Genomic DNA, 23,291 nt, shown 5'->3' on the forward strand with positions numbered 1-23,291 from the left:
TAACTTGTGCCTTTATGTTGGCGTAACTTATCATGACCCTTTAAATAAAAATTGATTCATGTGTTGGTTCATTTGCCCTACAACTCATAAAAAGTTGAGTTAGATCAACAAATTACCGTTTTGTTCTTAATTTGGCTCAACCTATTAGCCCAAAAATATATTGACGGTTGACCTGTTATGGTTGAATGAATTATATTAAATATCGTGATGATCTGGAGATCGAGGAGCAACCTTTAATGGATAAAATGTAGTTTAGTTTCATGATCAATTCACACTTTAGTGACGATCCAGATAAAAAAATGATGCATAAACCTTGCTACTATTTTTATTGTAAATATGATAAATTTAGTGCCATGACATAAATAAGCAGTTCTTTATTTCAAAAAATGTGTAAAACAAAACTGACAATGTCAATATTGTTAGACTAGACACCTTCATCAAGATTTAAATACTGACAAGAAATTCGTTTTCTTTTTTAAACATATACAGTTCTATTATGCCATGAACTGTAAAAGATGAAGAAAAAAAAAAGAAGCATAAATTATTGCCAAAGTTTAATAGGGCTCTTACGCATAAGGCTTTATCTTGATTTTTTCACATCAACATCTTAGGAAAAACCGAATTAAACCTCATCAAATGAGATTATTTTTTTAAAATAAAAAACGAGACTACCTTTACCTTTGGTAAATATTTGTTATTTTAGATTTATTTATTGTGTGTGAATGGGTTCGGTGATAATACAAGAAAATTCAATAGTAGACCGTAAGCACTACTCATCAGAGTAACATAGTTAATGGCTGCGTGCTTTTAAATAAACTGCATGTTTTCCATATGTTTAAAGTAATTTGTACAGGCTTCCTAATTCTCATTGATCTATTAACACCAGCACTAAAATGGATATATCTAAAAATTAAAGTTAAGGTGAGAAAAATGATCCTCAATAGGAGTTGAAATACTCAAGGATGATCACATGAATGCCCCAATCCTCACATCAAGACTTGTTGAGGAGTGGCCTTCCATCATCAAAATTCCAAACAATCCATATTTTGTTTATGGAAGGAATTAGTGGGACTGAGCCTCCAGTAGGATGTTTGTTGCCACATTCACGTCGTTTCTGGCCTGCACTAGGGCTTGTCTGGCAGAATTCCTGTCAAATCCCATTGAAACAAGGGTTGTGATTGAGTCCTCTGATGGTTCTACTGCAGAATGCGTTGGAGCCGGATAGTTTCTCTGCACAAAGAATCCATGCTCAGTGAGTCAAAAAAGTTTGTGCAAATCAAACCATAAAAAGAGTTATAGTATAGACGTGAAGTAAAACTTGCCTCCATTTGGCGAGCTGGGTAGGATGGTACATTCCCCATAACATTCCTCGTTGTTGTTGTGCGTGGAGTCCCCATAGATGGCAAGGAAATTCGTGAAAAGAATGATGAAATGAACTCCGGGAACTGTAATGTAGGTTCATATTAGCACACAAAAACTTACAGTTCATCACTTTATGTATAATAATGTATATAGTATATACTGCATAGTTGTTGAAAGTAATAATACGTATAAAGTGTAGAGAAAAGTGTAGCTTGCATTTAGTTTGCAGCTAAATGGGAAGGAAGCACCTAGTCTTAAATCCTATAAATGTTCATGAAGAATCATGATGGATTTGTCAAGTTACAAAATGCTTTGCATGAGTGAATTGTCACGTGGGTCTTGAAGCCTATCAACTAATGCACTCAGAAATTTAGCATCTACACTGATATTTGAAAGATTTCAAATTTGGTTTTACCAAGAAACAATGTTTAAATATGCATCATATAGTTGGCATGGATTTGTGTCAGAAATATTTCATGTTAATCTTATTTTTGAAGTATATCAATGAATGAATGGAATACAAAACAATCTTGAATAACATGAAATTTTAGAAGTTTGATATTAATGATGGAAGCTTCCAACTCAACATCGATGTTAATCAAATATTCATCATATAATTTGACATTAATTGGTGTAAGATTAATTTTGATTTACACTTAACAACAAATTCTGACTATATCTATATAGGCGCATTCCTTTGGGAAAGCTTGTGTCCATAAAAACATAGTTCCTAAAAACTAAGATAATGAAACATCATGCATAAAATTACCTTTGCTTTGCGGATATAGAAGACATTCAAACGGTATAAGGAACCGGCAAGGATGCCACACATCCCTGGTAACATGGACCTTTTCCATTTTGACAGTAGAAGCTACAATAAAATAAAATTAGTTTTCATGAGTTGAATGGTTCTGGACATGGCTAAGTTATATAAGCACCCATAACTAAGCTGTACTAACCTGAAGACCAGCTAGATATATGAATGACTTATCTGAGAAGTGGAAACCACAAATCCGGAACCGTGTTGAAACGGGAATGTCAGAGAAAAAGGGTACAAATGAAGCAAATATAAGGCCATAAGGTCCAGGAGTGACTAGGGTTGTTGAAGGATCTGCAAAGAGTGAACATACAACTTTTGAAGTAAGAATAAAAACATAATAAATGAACAGAACCTTAAATATCAAGGTGCACAAAGCAACACACAACTGACTGCATAATAAAATATTGAGCAATAAACTGCTTCATCAAATTAAAAAAATCAGTATCTACAGGATACAGAGTAAACCATGCCATCAAATTCTTGCGTAATATGTGTTGGCCATTTGCACTGTAAAGAAGAAGGCAGGTCATTCATATACCATTCAAACTTGTTGATAGGATGATTTCCTCATAACCAATGATTGTTTTGTGGATTTGAATACAAAAACAAGCTCACAGTTGAACATTGAATGCTGAGACCAGGGTGTCTGGATTTGAAGCATAAGTTTATAATGCTTGGATCATCACTAAACACACAACCTTTCCAACCTTGGATGACTTTCTAAATGAAGACGATTTGGTGCAGTGTTGTCGATCGCAGAAAATAGTGGTTTGTTTAAATTCCGCTAGTCATCAATGTTAATAGCACCGCTATAATAACTGCTATTCGACAATATTTTGTACTAAATAGCGTATCGAATTACAGTATCACGGAACAGTAATGGTTTGTTCAAATTCAGCTAGGCTATAAGCACTATAGCTGCTCTTTAATAACACTCATTTGGTATTACAATATGGTCAATTTTCACTCGCTTCTGACTTCAGAGCCAGCTGAATATTCTCAGCTCTTGAGATAAATGGAAATGTCGTGGTCTAAAGATGTTAGTTAGGAGTATGCCTAGAAATTATTTTATCTCCAACCATTTCATGTGAAAGACCCTTTGGGCTTAAAGAATACATAACAAATGTATCCACTGCACAATGCGTCTGAATTCAATTTAGAAGAGATGAATTGGAGCAGCGAAAAACAAAATCTTGACCTTTGGTAAAACAGATTGCAGCCCCATGTCAAGGAACTACTAAAATACAACAATAAATAACCATTAGTACTTTCCCACTTGATCCTATTGTTGCAGTGCACTTGTCCATTGTAACATTTGCACCTTTGCAACATTGAGCATATTTGGTTGTTAGCTTTGTACTGGCTAGCGTTCAGTTTCATACAACGTCTCCGTTATTAAACAGAAATCCTATACCGAGGAAGTGGCCCCCTCTTGTATTCTCAACCTAAGTCACGATCCTATTTTACATATATTTGATTGCTTTTTTATAATCAATACAAACCCCTTTATTGTTTTGAGCCTTCCATAATACCTCTGTTGGCACTGATAGACTCTTATTGATCAATGGGAAAAGAGCAGAGACATAGAACAGAAAAGAGAAAAAATAAGGAAAGAATGTGAAGGCTATTTACCCTCCAATGGAATTTCTCTTCATACTGTTATTACAGTTTTGACAAAACAATTCCTACCCTAACTTCTGCTCCCCATTCAGTATTTTAAGTATTACAGTTTTCGATTCCCTTCACCTTCTTTCTGTAGTACACTCTTAACAACAGCCCCTGGGCCCGTTGATCGCCAACAACACCTTTCTGTATGCTTCTTACAAATCAATAAGAACAGGGTTTGACCCATGTTGGTCAAGTCATTTTCATTTCTCCAATATCTCTTTAAATTTTCATAACAAGTAAATTACTTCTGTGGTCAACCTCCTTGGTCTAAAATCAAATTAATATTTTTAGTGTATTTTTTCTTAAGCTCTACTCAATTACCTTCTTCCATAAAAATATGAATTAAAGTATTTATCCCTCACTCTCACTCGTCATACATTATCTTAGACCTCAATTTCATTAAACAGCTTTATGAGTCCTCTTATACCATTCTCTTCTAGACCAATCTATATCTCAATTCCCAATAGGTATATTACCTAGTCCAAGTCCAACTACTTAACAATTACATATTCTCTTCAATGCTTTACTTACCCCAGCCTCCTGAATCCTAAGATAAAGGGTGTACTTTTAGACCTCCTTTCTAGTGAATAGGCTATTAAAGGGCAAAAAACAACTTGGGAAAGTGACTCTCCAACCTTTCATTGACATCTTGTTCTGTGACCAAGACTTTACCCTCTTTATCCTCACGGAAGTTCAAAGATGTGTCAGCATTAATATTTCATTTAAAGGGAGGTTCCTCTAAAACTGATAACCATTTATCATCCCGTGTGATCCACACTTAACTGACATTTGAAAAGGCTCACGAAATGCGAAAAAAGAAGAAGACATAAACAAAAGATCATAAATTGATACAAAAATAGTCAAGAAAACTCGGCACACGAGCAAAACAAAAGTGACATGCACATTCAAATATATGGAGTAAAATGTATCACAATAAAATGCATATTAAGAGATTGATCAAAGTTTAAGAGGTGAAAGACATTCGAAAGACCAAATTGAGAAGAATACCTTTCAAAAGGGCTACAGCAACTACTTCAAATAGTAGTGAGGATAACATGGAGAACACAATAAACACCTGCGAAAAGAGTGCGTCACATATTTCAAAACCCCATAAAAGGTACAATTAGAATAGCAATTAGATATATAAAAGGTACATTACATCAGCAAGAACTTGGTTTTCTGAAATTATATATGTACAGATAGCAATTAAATCCTAAATATAAACTAACAAGTTTCTTACCGAGTGTTTATTGGAACCAATTTGTCTCTCAAATACCCTGAAGTAATATAGCAGATACAATCCAAACATCAACTCGGGTGTTGATGTGAAGGAAAATACAGACATGATCAACTTCCATATGCGAAGCTTTCCAAAGATATCCTGCCAGAGCAAGAACAACACAACTCAAAACTACATAGTAAATGCATAATATGTTCAGATTTGTGTGAAAAATGTCAGAGTTCCGGTGTTTCCAGTGCTTACAAGTTATAATATAGACTCTAGAATGCAAATTAAAAAACAACAACAACAACAACAACAACAAAACCAAGCCTTATCTCACTAAGTGTGGTTGGCAACATGGATCAAATTATGCCACAGTGTTCTATCCTGAACCAGAATGTAAATTAAAAACAAGAACCATAAAATCATAGCATTTATACTGCTCCCATCAGATTTGTTCACTGATAACATTATCCCTTGTTACAACTCCAAGAGAAAAAGTTAAGTAAATCAACGGCTCAAATTCGCGCTAACTAAAATTTCACCTAACTTATGAACCATAAACACAGACAAAGACACGGACACCGGATTCGAGACAATGACATGATTCAATGTAATCACATATGTCGGTGTCAAACACATGTCAAACATCGTGACACGCCTACGATTAGAGGTGTCGAAGCTACATACCTAAAAGTAATCGTATAACTTAGTTAAAAATTGGTATATCATGTAACACAATTTACAATAAATCAAAATTATTAACTAAACAAAGGGGGTAAATTTAAAATGAAAATAAAAACACGTTCATTTATTAATTCTAAGATAAACAAATGTGAAACACAAAATCAAGTAACAGAAACAGCTTAAAAACAACACAATTAACATGATCACATACAAAAACAGAACAAAAGCATTAAAATGAAAAAGGAAAAATCAAATCGGTACCTGATAAGACAAGCCCAGAGTGTTGAAACGACCTTGGATCCCAAAGAAGATTGTGAAAAGCGCTGAAGCGATGATGAAAGCCCTTGTAACAGGAGCATTTGCTGTGAAACACAATCATAATAAAGCATTTGAATTTGAGTTTAAACGCAAATCGAAAACCAAAAAACACTTTGTAACAAAAATTGAAAACAACAAAAAAGGGAAAAATGAAAGGGTGTGTGAAAATTGAAGAAGGGAGATGAATGAACGTACTGAAACCAGATGGGCCTCCGTTCATCTTCGCAGTGAAGAAGAAGAGGAAAGCTACGACTTTTTCTTCTTCGGAGTTTGAGTTTGTTTTCTTCTTCTTTTCGTTTGAATGAAAATTTGTTCGGTTTCTTTCTAATTTTTGGGTTTTTTTTCCTTATAAGAAGGCTTAGTTATATTTTTCTTCACTTCGTCGTTTATCTTTTTTAATTTGTGTTTTAATTTTTTTTAACTCGTTTTCTATTTACCTTCTTTCTAATATTTATTTTAAGGGAAGAAACTGACTTTTTTGAAAAGGTTAATTTTGATTTTAATGTTTGATTCATTTTTAAATTGTTGATTACTGATTAATGATCAATAATAATTCATCTAGTAATGCTTGCAACATCTTGGACTTACAGATACTATTTTATCGTTGGAATCTTTAACATGCAAACAAAGTTGATGATATTAACTTTGTGGGGTGTTACGCTTATAACAAGGTAGGATAAAATTGGATTAAGTGTAGTCTTGTTAATCTGATGAATTGAAGATATTATGATGACTGAACTTTTGATGCCATTGTACAAATAGTGGGGTGTTACTCATTACATTTTTGATGTTGTAGTGATAACTTCACCAAAAAAGTCATTCTCATGACTTCACCATAAAATTTTCCTTATTTTAATCGTAAAAGTGAGGAGTTTGGGTTCAAATTATGACCCTTATATAATATTGTTCTTGCAACTATCAACTTAGCAATGATTTGAGTACATTTGATATTTGTTTAAATTTTTGTAAAATAAACTCAAGAGGGTTTGAATGTAAAGACACGGATCCATTCTAATTCAACAAGAGGGCTTGAATGTAAAGACACGAATCTATTGAATTCGAGTTCATTCCTAGGCATACAATAATATTAAAACTCTTTCCTTCAAAAAAATAATATTAAAACTCTTAAGAAGAGTTTGTTGTTTATTTGAGTCTCACAAAACTTGAAAGATTAGTCTCTACAATTGAACGCGAAAAATAATTGATTTGCAAAAAAAAAAATCTTTACTAAAATAATAAACTTGGATAATTTTACGAAAGGTAAAATATTAAACTGATAATTATTTTTTTTAAATCCTCTCCTTAATTTTGCGAAATTATTATGTTTGCACCTTTAAGATAAGATTTTGAGTTACGGCTTAAATAAGATTTTTAAATTATAAACATAATAACATATTATTAGTATCGTTCCCTCAAAAAAAAAAACATTATATTAGTATCGATGAAAAATATGAACACAATTTGTTAAGATTTGAAATCGCAACTCACAAATAAAAATTAAAAACATTAACCAAATAAAAATACAAACAAACAATAGTTAGTATGAAAAAAATGGTAATTGTTGGTTTTTTTAACACAAAATATATTTTTTGAATTCAACTTCAAACCTATTTAAATATAGTGATAATTGTATAGCCTGCGAATTGATGTATATTTGAATCATAAAGAGCTAGTAATCAACGATATCTTTATGAAAAATGTTAACGAGTGTTCCCGAGACATTCTTTATGCATTTTAAATGAACATTTTATGAAAAGTCCTGTATTTAATGCATTGAAAATTGTAAAGGTTGATTTTTAAAAAAATAATTACTAAATTTAGCATCCTTAAAGAGTGTCCCGGGGCACATATTAACAAGATCCTATAATTACAGTTAAAACTCTATAAATTAATAATGTCAGGACCAGATAAATTTATTAATTTAGAGAGTTATTAATTTATCGATAAATTAATAATTATTAATTTAAAGAGTTTTAAAGTAATTATACTGTACATACCAAACAAAAAGGCAAATTAGTCTATGCCTCTTAGAATTACGTTGCAGCGAACCTTGAGATTCAACGTAAATTAGTAACTACTGTATTCATATGCATTGGAAATCAATAATGACTTTTGAAGTACAGTAAATGTAAACAAGAGGAACAAATGTGTTCAATGTATCCTTAATATATTTTTTTCAGTTTCTATGAATTATTAATTTATGATTTTCTTGGTATCGAAAATTATAAAGGGATTTCCTGAAAAATTATTATCTTATTATTTTATCGAGTTTTTCAATTTTTTACATTGGCCCAAGTCGGGACGGACAAACTTATTATTTTAGAGAGTTTATTAATTTACCGAGTATTAATTGAAAGAGTTTCTACCGTATATTGGTGACATTGTTGTTGCTCTGATAAAAAAGCAGTACCCAATACTGTATAATAGTGTTAAATAAAAGATGAAAGACACCAGAAAAAAACAAAAGACGAAAATGAATAACCCCTGAAAGAAAAAAAAAAGACGAGAATGAATAAGAAAAGTAAATATCAAAACAAATATTAGTTAAAAGATAAAAGAAGAAAAATATATTTGTGTGTGTATATATATATATATATATATATATATATATATATATATATATATATATATATATATATTAACCTCTCTCGAAAATTACTTTGACTTTTGTAACCAAAAAAAATTACTTTGACTTCATTAATTGATGTGTAAATATCTGAATGGAAATTATAAATAGAAAACAGACACGTAGACAGTGATTGCTTACTTGGAATCTTCCACGGACTACGCGTACGCTCTGGATTTCAAGTTCTAACTACCATACCATATGAGGTGGAACAAACAATAAGGACTAAATTAATTTAGAGTGTATTTGGATTTAAAATTTTAAATTCTATTCAATTTTAAATTTCAATCAATTAATAACTCGTTGGGTGGTCATAACAGAGAAAGAAAAAGATTATTCTAAAAAAAGAGAGAAAGAAAAAGATATAGTATTTTTTTAGGCATATTATATAAAGTTGGTTAATAATAAAAGTGTTTAATGGTGGTGGATTGAAAGATCACATTTTTTTAGGTATACTATATAAAGTTGGTTTATAATAAAAGTGTTTGATGGTTCCCTCAAAAATAAAAATAAAGTGTTTAATGGTCGTGGATTGACGGACCAAAACAACTTTACACACACATAATAAACGTTTTGATTGGTTGTGTGTAAAATTGTTTTGATTCGTCAACCAACAGCCATTAAACTCATCATAAAATATGATGATAATATATGACACGAACAATATTTATGAACATAACTCAGTTTACACGGACGTTGCAATATATATAACTCCATATAACAAATATAATTACATTATTTTCTTCTATCGTAGCTTAGTGTACACCTCGTAACAACATGATAAGATATACTCCCACGTCTATTTTTTTAAAAGTTAACAAAAAACAAACCAAAAGATCTCCTAAACAAAATTTTATTTGTCCACGTGAACTTAGATCAGTTGGTAGAGACAATGCATAAAATATGTAAGGTTCGAGGTTCAAACCCCGATCACCACAAAAAAAAAACATTTCAAAAAACATTTCATTTTTTTTAAATCACGAGTAAACAAATAATTCAATATATACGTAAATAGGCTAAATAAAGATATAATATAATTTTTTTTTAAACTTTTTGGTTTAATTTGTGAAGAGGCTAATCTTTGTGTCGTGTAGAACTATAATGAGCGATAAAGTTCTCATTAAGAATACAGTAGGTTGTTACATTCTCAAGAACGAATTCGAATCTAAAATCTCTAATTAAGCCGGAAGAGACTCAAACCGTCTCCTCTGAACACTCTTGAAACAATTTTTTGTGTAGTTTTTTATTTCAATTTTACCATTTATTTAAACTTTTATTTACAATTTTAACGTTCCTTACCTGATCAAATTATTGATTTAATCATAATTTCATACTGAAACAAATCAAATTTCTCTATTCTTGAATCAAGTGGAATCATTTAAGGGGATATTGTGTCTAACATTTAAAGATTGACTATTCTATGTTAAACAATAGATAAATTTTGAGACACATTATTGGCACAGTGATTAGTGTTCATAGTTAACATAAACTTCAGGTTCTCTAATCTTTATAGCCTATAGGTGGTCTAGTCTAAGCTCAACTGTGTAATTATATCTAACAACGACCAAGAGTATTAAGCTCAACTGTGAAGCTGAAAGCATAACGCATGGGGTTTGTCCTTTTGGCACCTCTGTTTTTGGTCTTCAAAACAAGAAATACTTTTGCTATTCAAATGTTTCTTCATGTACTTCACATCAAATGAATTTATCTAAGAGTTTCTTCATGTACTTCACATCAAATGAATTTATCTAAGAGCATTAGGATAAAGTAGACAGAGTCACTTCTAATTTAATAATGATCTTATGTTCGAACTTAGCAGTTTTGAAGTGTCTTACAAATCAAGTACGAGTAGAAGTGATGTAACACTTAGATTTCAGTCGTTATAAACAAATGTTGCAACATTTGGGAGGAAGTCTCTAATGTTACAATTTGTTAGTATAAGATATCACTAATCACTATGTTAGTAATCCAACTATTCAATGGAAGTATTGTATTGACTTGGATCTCGTTTCTCCGCATAGTGGATTTTTTGTTGTTCTCTCTATTCCTTGGAGTGATTCTTTAAGGTTGAACCATATAAATTATTGATGCTGATCTTCTTCTCTTGTATTTGTTTTTAATTACTGCATTATTGTTTTAATTGTTTATGGTTTTTGTCCAAATTTTCTGGTTTGGTATCGATTTATTGTTTATGCAGATTTGATGGTTTCTTGTGTTGTAATTGGTTTGAAGCCATACTTTATATACAAGACACTAAAGAAGACATGAGGAATATTGTAAGTTGAATCGTAGTAGTACTATAACTGCTCTATAATCGCAAAGGAAGACACTATTAACCGGATTGTGTTAACAAATATTGCGTGTTCATTGTCTTTTACTTTCTTTCTCTGATTTAATCTTCTATTACTAGTTGTTGTTCTAACACATACAAGGCCGTCCCTGGGTAATTGGAGGCTCAGCTCTCATTTAAATATAGGCCCCTAATAAAATAAAAACATAACTTTTTTTAAAAGAACAATTATTTATTTAAATTGAAAATAAGATCTGTAAAGATTAAAAAAAAGTGTTTATTGTAACTACACATAAAAGATCAATATTCTAATTAATAATATAAAAATATAATTTAAGCGAGTATCTTTATCAATCTTCCAGGTTATATTTTTCCTTAGTTTTTACAAATCCAAAAATAAAAGGTTTATAATGTTTTTTTAGAGAATAATAATGTTTTTCTTTCAAATAAAAAAATTATAATATTTGTTGTTAGAGTTTAACTATCTTATACAATAAGTATGAGCCAAAAATTACAAGAAGTGTTCTAACAAAATAAGAAGAAAAAAATTATATTATGTTTTTATTTGGCTAAATTAAATAGAGGACAGATGAACCTCAAGTCCATAAAAAACAATGTCTAAATCAAAGTCCTCTCGTACTAAAAATATTAATTAAAGAAGCAAAAAGGAGAAGAAAATCATAAAACATGGGTGTTGAACACAAGACCCCAAGCATTACCATTACCGGTTAGCAAATATACCACTAGACCGCTTCAACAAATCTAAAATATAATTCATGCTATATATATTTATTAAATGTTTACCGGGCTATAAATTTTATGAGGCCCATACCATGGGAAGACCCAACTCCATTGAGTTGTTTGAGAATTTTGCTCTCCACCCAGCACAAATCACTCGCACCCTGCAGGCCTTCCATTTTTACCCATGCGCAAGTTAAGTCACGCTGCGCACCTTAACTTGCGCATGTTATATTTTATGCGTGACTTAACATGTGTTGCGGAAGATAACTTGTGCGGCGTTAGTTAAGTCATTTATCAGCAACACAGAAACACATTTCCCTCATTTCTCCAACTTCTCAACTTCGGAAATTTTCCCCCCATATCCGATTTTCATCATTCTTGCACCATTCAAAGCCAATTTCTCCCACATTATCAAGTAAGTGATGATTACCCTACTTAATTGCATTTAACTTGTAGAAATTTTAGTTTTTTTTTTAAGAAATATGACATTTTTAGGTTTTTATAAATTTGGTTTGCATGTTAGTTTTGATGATTGTTAGTGACGAATTAACTTAGGAATTGTTGTTTAGAAGTTGTTTAGAGTAGAATGTGGTAGTTTAGGGTCTAGAAATTGTTAGTTTAAGGTAGTTGTTTGAAAATTGCACGCCATGTGTTTGGTAAAATGTCTCAATGGTAATTATTTTGTTGTTTTGGATTGTGACTTAACAAATTAGTTAACACATGATTTGTTAATTTTGATTATAACATGTTTGACTGCAATGTGGTAGTTTACGGATTGAAATGACACTGTCGAAATATTAGTGTTGTTGTTCAATTGTTAGAAATGACACAATGTCCGTGTGAAAATGTGTCATTGATTTTTTGCTTCTTTAAATGTTGTGCAGATATGTCTCGGAGGAATACGTCTCAGAGGCCGCCTGAGGTGACGAATGACAGACTTAGGTTAGGGAGAGTGCAGAATTCTACTAGTAGTGCACGGAGGGAGAAGCAAGCAGTACGCCTCCTATGGCTGATCGAGGGAGAGGTGGGGGCACGAGACTTGCTAGAGATGGAGATGACGTTGCAGAGGGGTCAACGTCGCAGACGGGTCCATCCCAGACTATGGACCCGACGCAGTATCAGCCGCATTATGAGGTCTATCAGCAGCCACATGATGCGTATCAGTTTCAGGAGCCTCAGCCTCACCAGTACCAGTTTGTTATTGAGGAGCCTGCTGTTGAGGAGCCGCCTGTTATTGAGGAGCCTCAGCAGAATGATGAGCCTGAGCAGCCTCAGCAGCATGAGCAGCCCGAGCCTCGTTTTCAGGGGGTGCCGAGGGTGGTGTACGAGGCCGGTCCGGACGGCTATGCAGGGGGGCCTTCTGAACTCTCGCTTTTACCTAACTTTGGTGGACATGTGGCATGTAGGATATGGGTTGATGCCGATGTAAGTATAATTTAATGTTTATTTTACTTATTTTTTGTTTTGAAATTCAATTAAAATAATTAATGTTGTTGTTAAATGTCTATGCTATTCTTTCTGAGTGTTTATTTTACTTTTTTTACTATTTATACAACTTATTCTAATTATTATTTTACTTATTTAATGTTAGAATTAACATTTATGTTAGCATATATTTTATGTTTGTTTTAATTATTATTTATTTAACGACTTATTGTTTGTTGTGTTTTGTTTTTGTATTTCAGTTTCGAAGAAAACATAGGGTGAAAGGTATCTCCCACGAGAAGAAGCTGAGCATTAAAAATTTGGCATTGCCTATTCCGGGGGAACAAAATCGGTGGTTCTGGGATGAAGTGAATATGTTTGGTCTGACTCCCCTCCTGACTAGTGGGTACGAGAACATATCTCACGGGTTCGTTTGTGCCATGACAGAGAGATGGCATGCGGAGACCAACAGCTTCCATCTACCGGTTGGAGAGATGACCATCACACTAGATGATGTGGCGTGTCTCCTAGGCATTCCCATCACTGGGAGACTCCTACCTGATAGAGAGTTAACCCGTGAGGATGGGTTAGAGATGATGCAGACGGACCTACTGTTTACAGAGGAGGAATCCGCTAAGGAACTGATAAAACAGGGTGGTTCTCACATCAGTTTTGGTGTACTGAAGAGGCGATATGAGGAGTTCTTGAATAGGTGTAATCTGTAACACCCCGTTTTTCCCAACTTAAAAATTTCATAAAAATCATCAGAGTTTATCATCATAACGGAGCATCACATACATCAATACATCATTTTCAACAAATATAATAATTAGGAAATACCATTTATTTAATCAACCTGTCTTTATAAAATTCAACAATCAAAACAGCGGAAATTTAGTTCGCAACGTCACATAAAATCTTTGGCATTGAAAGGCCACAACTTAACATCTCAAATAGTCTTCAAAAAGAATGTTCAACATTTATTAAATAAAATACGTAACAAGGAAAAACAAGCATTAGACAACCCTCATCCCGTTACGTATCAGAGCATCCTAAACGACACGATGTGAGGAGTTTACTCACGAACACAACTAGTCTTTATCACCTGCACATTACCCACGGTCGATGCAACATATTCGCAGAAGGGGTGAGATTTCACAGTCATTAAAAACAAATAACAATTCATAAAAATAACCAACAACATATATCTAACATTAATAGCATCATTTTATCATCATTTAACAAGGTTAAACAATCAACAACTTCATAGTTATTCAAAGGTAACATATTCATCATAATTCACTTCATTTACATCATTATAATTAATGGGACAGCAACAACATTTATCACTTAGCATCATATCCATTAATAATTAATTAATTATTATCATCAATATCATCATTAGTAAACAAATATCATTCTTAATTCATAAGCAAGATCATCTTTAAATCATAACCAGGTATCATCATATATTTAACAACTTAAGACATCATAAACATCAACATTAATAATCATTTAATATCATATTATTATCATCGTCAATCATAAACAGACATCATCATCAAAACATCATCATCAAATCAAAATCAAACATCATCATCAAAACATCATAAACAAACTTCATCGTCAAAACATAATCAAAACATAAGCAACCATCATCATCGAATCATAATCAAACATCATCATCAAACATCATTAAATAGCAGCATCATCACTAATATAAACATCATAAACTAATTCATCAAAGAAACGGGCGAAAAGACACAATTTCGCACAACATCAGGTCTGAACAGCACAAACTCGCAACGGCGAGCTATTTTACTCGCAACGGCGAGCTGGAAGGGGAAGCTCGCAACAGCGAGCTGGTTTACTCGCAATTGCGAGTTGGGGTTTGCTCGCAACGGCGAGCTAAATCGCTCGCAACGGCGAGCGATGACAGAACAGGGTTCTGTCGCAGCTCCTCCTCTCATCTCAGCACTCGAATTTTCACTCCCCAGCCCTCTAATTCATCACCAATCAACATCTAAACGTGTTTTATGACTAACTAACATCTGTCTACCTCAATTTACATCAAAATTCACTTAATTCTTCCACTTTTAATGATTTTTGACCTAAATCTCATTCCCTTAAACCTACAACAATTGATCACTTCTATGAATCAAAACTTGTTAATAATGAGAGTTAGTCCCACCCTTACCTTAGATTATGATTCTGAAATCCAACAGCCGCGTTCTTCGTTCCTTAGGGTTCTCTCTGACTTCTCCTCTTTCTTTCCTCTTTTCTCTGTTGTACGCGTTCTAATTTTCTCTCCCAACTATAGACTTTTATTCTTTCCCTAATTGCTCTTCTCACCACCACTTACTCTTTCCCCTAATAATTAATTATTTATACTAAATACAATATTTCTCCCCCATTTAAGAAAATACTTATATTATTATTATTATATCCTCTATATATATATATATATATAGGGGGCATATCTAGTGAGAATAGGTTTTATATGTGAGAATGATGAGAATAACTAATATCCATTGGATTAAAATCAATGGCCAAGATTAAAGAGGTACATCAAAACACTCTCATGTGCATCTTCCTCTCTTATCTAATTGTTATGCTTAAACAAGTCACCTGTTCATCTTCTTCAACCTAATCTACCAAGTACCAACATCTGCGGTGTCTCTTTCTTCTGTTAAATCACCGTTAGAATCCCCAAATTTGTTTAATTTAGAAAATAAAAAAAAAACAAGTTGAAGAAAATAAGAAGCCATCTTCTTCTTCTCTTCCGCGCCCTCTATCAATAGCGATTGGCAACGGCGATCTGCGGACGACGACCAGATCTCCTATCTCTCTCTTTCCGACCGTCATCCTTCACTCTCTGCCTCGTCTCTATCACATTCTCTGGCGATGATGACAGAATGGCAACAGTGGACGATGCGATCAAATTAACGGGACCAGATCGGTTTCCCCTGTTTCTTTTTTCTTCTTCAGAATCCTTAAGAATGGAATCCACTTTCTTTGAGCTAATTTTCTATATTTTAAAATAAAACAGCATTGTTTTTTGTCTATATATTCAAAACCGATAGAAAATTGGTAGTGAAGGCAGTTAGCAAGGTCAATTCTGGTGACACCATAGATGTGTTGGTAGATTGATAGCTTAAAAGAAGATGAATAGCTGGATTGGTAACGTAGAACAATTAGATAAGAGAGGGAGATGCACATGAGAGTGTTTTGATGTACCTCTTTAATCTTGGCCATTGATTTTAATCCAATGGCTATTAGTTATTCTCATCATTCTCACATATAAAACCTATTCTCACTAGATATGCCCCCTATATATATATATATATATATATATATATATATATATATATATATATATATATATATATATATGTATATATATATTTTTAATAATCCACATAATATTCTAATAAAAGCCATAAATCACTTAAATATTAATTATGAAAAAGTGGGCGTTACATAATCAGCTTCTTGAGGTTGACACAGTTGAGGTGGAGAACGAGCGAGCTGTAGTTAGATTAGCCTGCGTTAAGGCGTTTCTGTTGCTCTTGCTTGGCTGAACCATTTTTTCCGCCAAGAACAGCAAAAACATTAATCTAAATTGGCTGCTTGCTCTGCAAGATATGGACGAGTTGGACAACTGGTCATGGGGTGGGATGGGACTTGCTTTCCTATATGAGCAGCTATCTCTTACCTCCGACTCATCTGTGGCCTCCATTGGCGGTTACATGACATTGCTTGTGGTAATAATTGTTTTTCTTCTTTTTTACTTATTGGATCGTAAATGTTTAGTTGTTTGTATAATTCTTGCGGTGATATAAATATTTGTTTCTTTGTGTTTGAAGGGATGGACTTTGGCGCACTTTTCGAACATCATTCCGAGGATTGATAATGATGCCTACGACCCTACTGTTTCCCCACTTGTGAGTCAATGGAAACCTCCCAGGGGCTTTACTGATCCTCATTACTACAGAGCTGCCATCGATTCGATGGACCTTTCTCATGTCACCTGGATGCCGTACGATAGACGACGAGACCTCACGCCCTTTCAGGATATATGCTGGTACTCAGGATGGATCATGGCCGGCAGAGACAGGATGGTCCGTCACTTGCCAGAGCGGGTTCTTAGGCAGTACAGGTATGTCCATAGAATTCCCAGGCCTCCTACAGACATAGAGGATATTGCGGCGGATGACGTAGCCCAGGCCTTCACTAAGTTTGCTCTACATGTCCTCAGCCATCAGCAGAGGGGTCATCCGGTTCCAGATAACCAGCCGTGGTTTCATACTAGGGGTACATGAAATGGTTCGTTAGAGTATCACATCCTATTGTGAACCCCCCTGCGGCCATTCATGACTACGAAGCTAATGCTTCTCCTCGTCCTGTCCCTGCTTACGAGGAGGTTCTTGTTGAGCAGCAGTGGGCCAGACATCTTCCGGACCCATACCAGATCATCAGCAACATCAGGGCTAGAGTGGACAGTGCACTTGGGCATCCAGATGTGTTTGGTAATCCAGAGGTTCTTAGGATCATACAGGGCATACAGTCTGAGTGGAGCATGCTGGAGCAGATGCCGACACCGCGGAGGAGGAGTAGGAGTCCACGGGATGGACCAACATGACTTGGCTTTTATGTTTTATGACTTGTGTAGTTTTATTGGATTCTCTTCATGCAGATTTGTTTGCAATGTAGAATTAACGGTTTCAGTTTTGAGCTTAATGGTTCCTTTTTATGCAGACTTGGTTTCAGGGCGATGTTCATAGTCATTTCTGGACATATTGAATACATACAGAAAGGAAAGTAAGTCTAACACCCTTGTCTACAAAGAGGTATGTTCTGTTATAGTCAGGAAAATTTGTGATGTTGGTTTTTTCATTTTTTTATTTCCTCCAGTACTTGACATATTGCTGTGATACACATTTTAATCGTAATTGCACTTCTCCAGGTTGCTGCACTCTACCAAAACCACCCGGATCTTCTTGAATGGTTTATTCGTTTTCTTCCAGAAGCCACCACAGCTGCATCTGCTCATGCTTTTGCTCGGAATTCCATGTTTCGTGATAGGAGCTCTGCAATGCCAACACTACGGCGAGTGCATGTTGAAAAGGTTTGTCTTCAGTTCTTATGTCCCTTTCTGTAGTCAAAGGCATGCCTAAGGAGCTGAACTGAGATCGTAGATCGCGGAAAATAGTCGTTTAAATTCTGCTACGGAACAGTGTTATAGTGACACTATGGTCACTATACTTTTTCAGTGACTTGATGTTTAAGTATGAACGAATTATGAGATATGCTCCTATTAGTTGTCTTATGTGCTTTACATTTAACGTAGTTTACAAAGAAGTGTTCCAAAATGTTTGGTAGTTAATATTATTACCGATGTGATCTTGGAATGAAGTTTCAATTATAATATATTTCATGTTGTTTTAATTCATGTGATGTTGTAGTCCACAAGATTCAGAAGTGTAATATATTCAAACGGGTCTGTGGCTGATGTTCATTGTATAAAAAATGAAATCCATGTCTGTCTTGAGTTTGGGGAAAACTTAATGTGAAAGCAACATGCTTTGTTGTAGTGGTCATCATTATAACATGTACTTCAAACCTATTGAGTTTGTCCTTCACTTCTAAAAATTTCCATATATCTATGGTTCATGATGGCTGCTAAGATGTGCAAATACTGCCGAAGCACATGGAGTTCGATTGATTTTATGAAAACTATAATTGCAAGCAATGAGATTTGGTAGGATACTGATGGTTATGATCTCTTCAGACAAGTGTATCAATGTTGGGTATCTCATGGCAACCCTATGATTTTAGCTCTAGAAAATCATCATGTCAGTAATACAAAATCAATAGCTTGAGGTCTATAACACTCTTAAGATATGCAAATTTTAACCATGTATTACGTAATTATTACACTAAAAAGATCAACTTGATGCACGTAAAATATTATGGACTCTCTCCCTCTCATAAAATATTACGTAATTATTACACTAAAAAGATCAACTTGATGCTCCTCTTTCAATATGCGGTCAGTTAATTAACACTGTATTAAATAGGCACCCCCATCGTAGAGTATCATACTTACTCTAAAAGCCAATTAGGTCAAGCAATTGGCTTAGCCCTAATTCTATGCTAATTTCCCTCCCAAATACTTAATGAAATCGTGCTTTGCAAGCTGACAAGCTGATGGTTACTCATTAAATGCTGTTTCATGATTTGAAATTTGAATTTCAAATCATAATAGCTTTGGTGTTTTCCCTCCTTAGGTGCCTTACCAAGCTTTCACAACAAGCTATGCGGCTCCCTTAAATGCAGAGTCTGAGATGGCGGGTTCCTCCAATTTATTGTGACTTTTCATGTGCAAAATTTGAATTGCCAACTAACAGTCATAAATGCTGATTTCAAATTGCAAATTCTCTCCATTTGTATCTGTCATTTAATGTTGGGCCCCTCTTTTCCACCAATTAATTACTCTATATATTTTCCCCTTCATCTTATTCTTCCCAACCAGCCTTCTCTCTTATTCTTCTCTTTCTCACTGATGCACTTTTTCTCTTCTAATCACAACCTTTTTTCGTTGATTTTTTCTTCCCACATCCCTCAATTTTTTCCTCTCTTCACCACTCCAATCAATTTTATGGCTCCCTCACATTTTCTTTTCGTTTTTTTTCTCATTCATTCAACAAAACTTCCCCTACATTGTTCTATCCTTCTGGATGTTGTGTTATGTGGTCGCTACAGACTCAATCAGAAGGGATAGTAGTTTAAGGCTTTTGTGTTTTGATAGTAATTGGGGTTCTACAGTCTACTCATAGAGGGAATCTTAAACCTATCAAGGTATGTGTAGTTAGTTTCAGCATGATTTTGAAGGATATTATTTCTGATTTCTGTTCACATTTTCAATTTTGTTTGTCTCTGTATCATATTTTTATTGTTAATTATCAAGATTTAGGCGTGCACATTAATTTCTTTGATTTTCTTTTGCAGATACATGGTATATGTAATGGGCTCTTTACTGTGTTCATTTTCGTTACCTTTTTGTGAAGATTAGCATATTTTGATTAGCATATCGTATATTATGAAAATTTGATTGAAATCATTGATACATTTTCAACATACAAAAATGAGTATAGGACAAAAATCATAGAAAATTAAGCATTTTTCTTCTTGAAGTTTTCTGTTAATCAAGTGTCAGAATCGTCAACATATTAGTGCTTTATTATTTGAGATTTTAATGTCGAGAGATTGTAGTTTCGTTCGAGCTTTATATCAGGAAAATGATAGATATAAAAGCAACATAAACTCAAAGATTGGTTTATTTGAATTAATAATCCAATTGTTGAACATTTTTACAGATCATTGCAACAACGTGCATGTTCCTTGCTAGCAAGGTCAAAGAAAGTCGTTGTCATTTAAGGGATATAATTTTTGTTTCCAATTAGATGATTCATGAGAAGGATCCTGCAGCTGCACAGAAGATAAAACAGAAGGTGTTTTATTACTTATTGTGCCATTCTGATTTCTCAGTTTATCTGTTGGCTTATATTTCTGCTTTGTTTCCAATTAGATGATTCATGTCCCTTTCTCTTTCTTACTGATCCCCTCTACCTCTCTCATCTGCTTCGGCAATTGCTCAGCAAGGAGCAACTCAACAATTCAAATTTGAACTTGAGTTTTTTCCTATCACGGCCCACTGATGACAATGCTCAGCGCAAGGCAGTTTGGCAGTCACACCTAAAGCTTTACTCAATTTTGTTTTGGGTTGTGAGTTTCTGTTGTATAAAATTTCTAATATGAGATGATGTTTTTTTGTATGTTTTCTCATGATGTTAGCAGTATATCAATATATGATCAGTATATGTTTAGAGAAGAGGTTTCATAGTTGGAGTTTGTCAAATTTAAAATATAATAACTACTGTAATTAAGGGATGAAAGAAATATTGGCAAGGCTAATGTCCATTCCAAATGAAAGGAGAAAATCAAACTCAATATGTATGGTGTACAACATGAAACAAATATAAGAGGGCTATAATTGTTATAATAGAATTCTTGCATTTCATACTTACATCATTTGCGGTATATACAATGATTCATACAACAAATAGGGAAGGAATTGTTTTGGTATTTGGTTTTGTTATATGGTCTTGGTGGTTGTATCCATTTCCCTCACTCTTGCTTTATTCTGCTACCAATTTAGAATACAAATATTCTTTGTAATGCTAGCAATGACAATAAGAAATGTGTGTGATGCTTTGAAATTTGAATGGGAAAGTTGATTTATCTTTCATGATACTAAATGTGTGTGCCTCCCCATATTTTTGCCCCTAATGACTTGCTTATTCTGCATTTTGTATCATCTGATGGTAGTTGTTGTGCCATGACAGACAAATGCTTTATCATGGATGGTTTTGAAGGAAACTAAAATTCAACAATGTTGTTGAGGAGTCCCTATTTGCTAATGGAATAAGTTGTCATACTTTTTCAATTATTGCTTCTCTTTAGCATGACATAAGCAATATGTTTAATCTAGAGTTGAGTTAATTGCAGACCACGTCTGCAATTTGTGTAAGTTGCTACATAATATTTACCACTTGACTCAAGGGACCGAATGACCAAACGTGGATCAGCCAAGTATCGCGTAAAGAAATTGTTTAGGCATCAAAGGAGATAAAATTCATAGAACCAAGTTTGTATCAGGTTATATATCTTCTCTAAGCAAAATTGTATTATTAATCACTACTCATTGTGTAAGAAACTCTACATGCGAAAAGGTAGTATATAAATGAACTTATATATACAAATAAGGACCTCGATAACCGATAACATTGCTTTGATGTTTTCCTCACTTGAATAGCCGATGATCTGGCTTAAGGACCAACACTTACAGGAATTAATGTCGATATATCTTCTTTTTAAAAAAATAAAAAATAAATAGATTATCATGCTAGCTTCATATCTATTTTCCTCAAAACTGAAAGATATCTATTGAAAGCCTTCATGAAAGATATTCTGTTGAAAGTCTTCACGAAAGATATTTTTCTCTTCGAATAAAAAGAAAGAAATTCATGCTAGCTTTTAATCCTCACTACATGCCTACTTTGTATGCTTTGATCATCCAACTAATAGCAACTGTTGGACAATCCTTTTACTTTGTATCTTTGCTTACTGCCACATATAGATCATAGTACTCAATCGTTCTTATAAAATGTTTTTAATAATATTTCCAAATCAGTGATGTGTGTACTAATAAAACACTTATATGCGTAAATAGATTGGAGAGCCATCAAATGAAAGTCTACAGAAATATTTTATAATTTATGATAATTAATATTGTCTGCAACTCATTTCAATGGTAATACGCTTTTTCCTGACTTATTTAATATCAATGAAAATATAAAATATAACTTATTGATTTCTATTAAAGTGGATAAGACCCGTGCGGAGCACGGGTCGATGGTCTAGTAATACAAGAGTGGTTATGGAGAAGGGTGACTATGGAAGCACCCTCTCTCTTCATTTTTCATATGTTCCATTTAATAAATCTTAATAAAATAAATATATTTTGTTGAAATGTAATGCTATAAAATTATTTGTGGGACCTATTTAGTAATTTTTTTAAGGTACTGGGTTGGAGAAAATTGGTGCTTATTAAGTATTACAGTATAATGAGTGATGTTGACATATGAATTAAATTTAAGCACCCAATTTACGGTGTTCTGTTGTGGATGGTCTAATATTACTAATAAAATATCATTAATTAGATTATCCTCACCATAATTCACTTAGCTAAAATATTACAATATAGAAAAATTAGTTTTTGAATCTTAGGCTTTGTTTGGGAGTTTGGAGGGGAAGGAAAGGGAGGGGAGGGCTTTGGGGGGTTGGAAATATATAGAAAAAAGGACAAAAAATTCACATTTTTTGAAAAAACAGTTTTTTAGAGAATGATAAACTAATACTTATGATTAATATACTTTTAATTTTAAGAATATTATAACAACATAGATTGAATTTGAAAAATTTATATAAACCCTCCATAACCTCCCAAAACCCTCCCCCAATGCAATTTTTGAGTTCTCCCAAATGAGGGGAATTTTTTATTATGAGT

General features: G+C 33.5%; 2 protein-coding genes and 1 long non-coding RNA gene across 4 annotated transcripts; 2 read left to right on the top strand and 1 right to left on the bottom strand.

The window, feature by feature from the left end:
- Positions 1-782: 782 nt before the first annotated feature.
- Positions 783-6,397, bottom strand: LOC146909597 (rhomboid-like protein 20). The gene is made up of 8 exons (XM_085723521.1): positions 6,273-6,397; positions 6,021-6,121; positions 5,091-5,231; positions 4,859-4,925; positions 2,322-2,473; positions 2,132-2,233; positions 1,323-1,445; positions 783-1,230 (listed from the first exon to the last, which is right to left on the bottom strand). Exons 1-8 carry the CDS (start codon positions 6,295-6,297, stop codon positions 1,063-1,065), a joined length of 879 nt encoding a protein of 292 aa, XP_085579647.1. The 5' UTR covers positions 6,298-6,397; the 3' UTR covers positions 783-1,062.
- Positions 6,398-16,803: 10,406 nt separating this feature from the next.
- On the top strand, positions 16,804-17,481 carry LOC146909598 (protein MAINTENANCE OF MERISTEMS-like). The gene is made up of 2 exons (XM_085729362.1): positions 16,804-16,923; positions 17,026-17,481. The coding sequence occupies exons 1-2, from the start codon at positions 16,804-16,806 to the stop codon at positions 17,479-17,481; spliced, it is 576 nt and encodes a 191-aa protein (XP_085585488.1).
- Positions 17,482-17,868: 387 nt separating this feature from the next.
- Positions 17,869-21,984, top strand: LOC146909599 (uncharacterized). 2 transcript variants are annotated; one of them, XR_015018177.1, is made up of 5 exons: positions 17,869-18,009; positions 18,126-18,287; positions 20,539-20,673; positions 20,821-20,947; positions 21,568-21,984. It is a non-coding gene; the product is annotated as an uncharacterized LOC146909599 (long non-coding RNA). The 2 variants fall into 2 exon arrangements; XR_015018178.1 differs by lacking the exon at positions 20,821-20,947.
- The last annotated feature ends 1,307 nt before the right edge of the window (positions 21,985-23,291 follow it).

The sequence above is a fragment of the Medicago sativa genome, chromosome 7 (assembly GCF_051527215.1).
Source record: "Medicago sativa cultivar Bolivia chromosome 7, Bolivia_mono, whole genome shotgun sequence".
NCBI classification, from domain to species: domain Eukaryota; kingdom Viridiplantae; phylum Streptophyta; class Magnoliopsida; order Fabales; family Fabaceae; genus Medicago; species Medicago sativa.

Bases quoted from the DNA above. Each gene is read 5' to 3' on its own strand.
- LOC146909597 (XM_085723521.1), bottom strand. From the start codon at position 6,297: ATGAACGGAGGCCCATCTGGTTTCA. The intron at 4,926-5,090 runs GTAAGAAACTTG...CTCTTTTCGCAG, and splicing joins TTGGTTCCAATAAACACTCG to GTGTTTATTGTGTTCTCCAT. The intron at 2,474-4,858 runs GTATTCTTCTCA...CACTCTTTGCAG, and splicing joins TGCTGTAGCCCTTTTGAAAG to ATCCTTCAACAACCCTAGTC.
- LOC146909598 (XM_085729362.1), top strand. From the start codon at position 16,804: ATGGACGAGTTGGACAACTGGTCATGGGGTGGGATGGGACTTGCTTTC. The intron at 16,924-17,025 runs GTAATAATTGTT...TTGTGTTTGAAG, and splicing joins GTTACATGACATTGCTTGTG to GGATGGACTTTGGCGCACTT.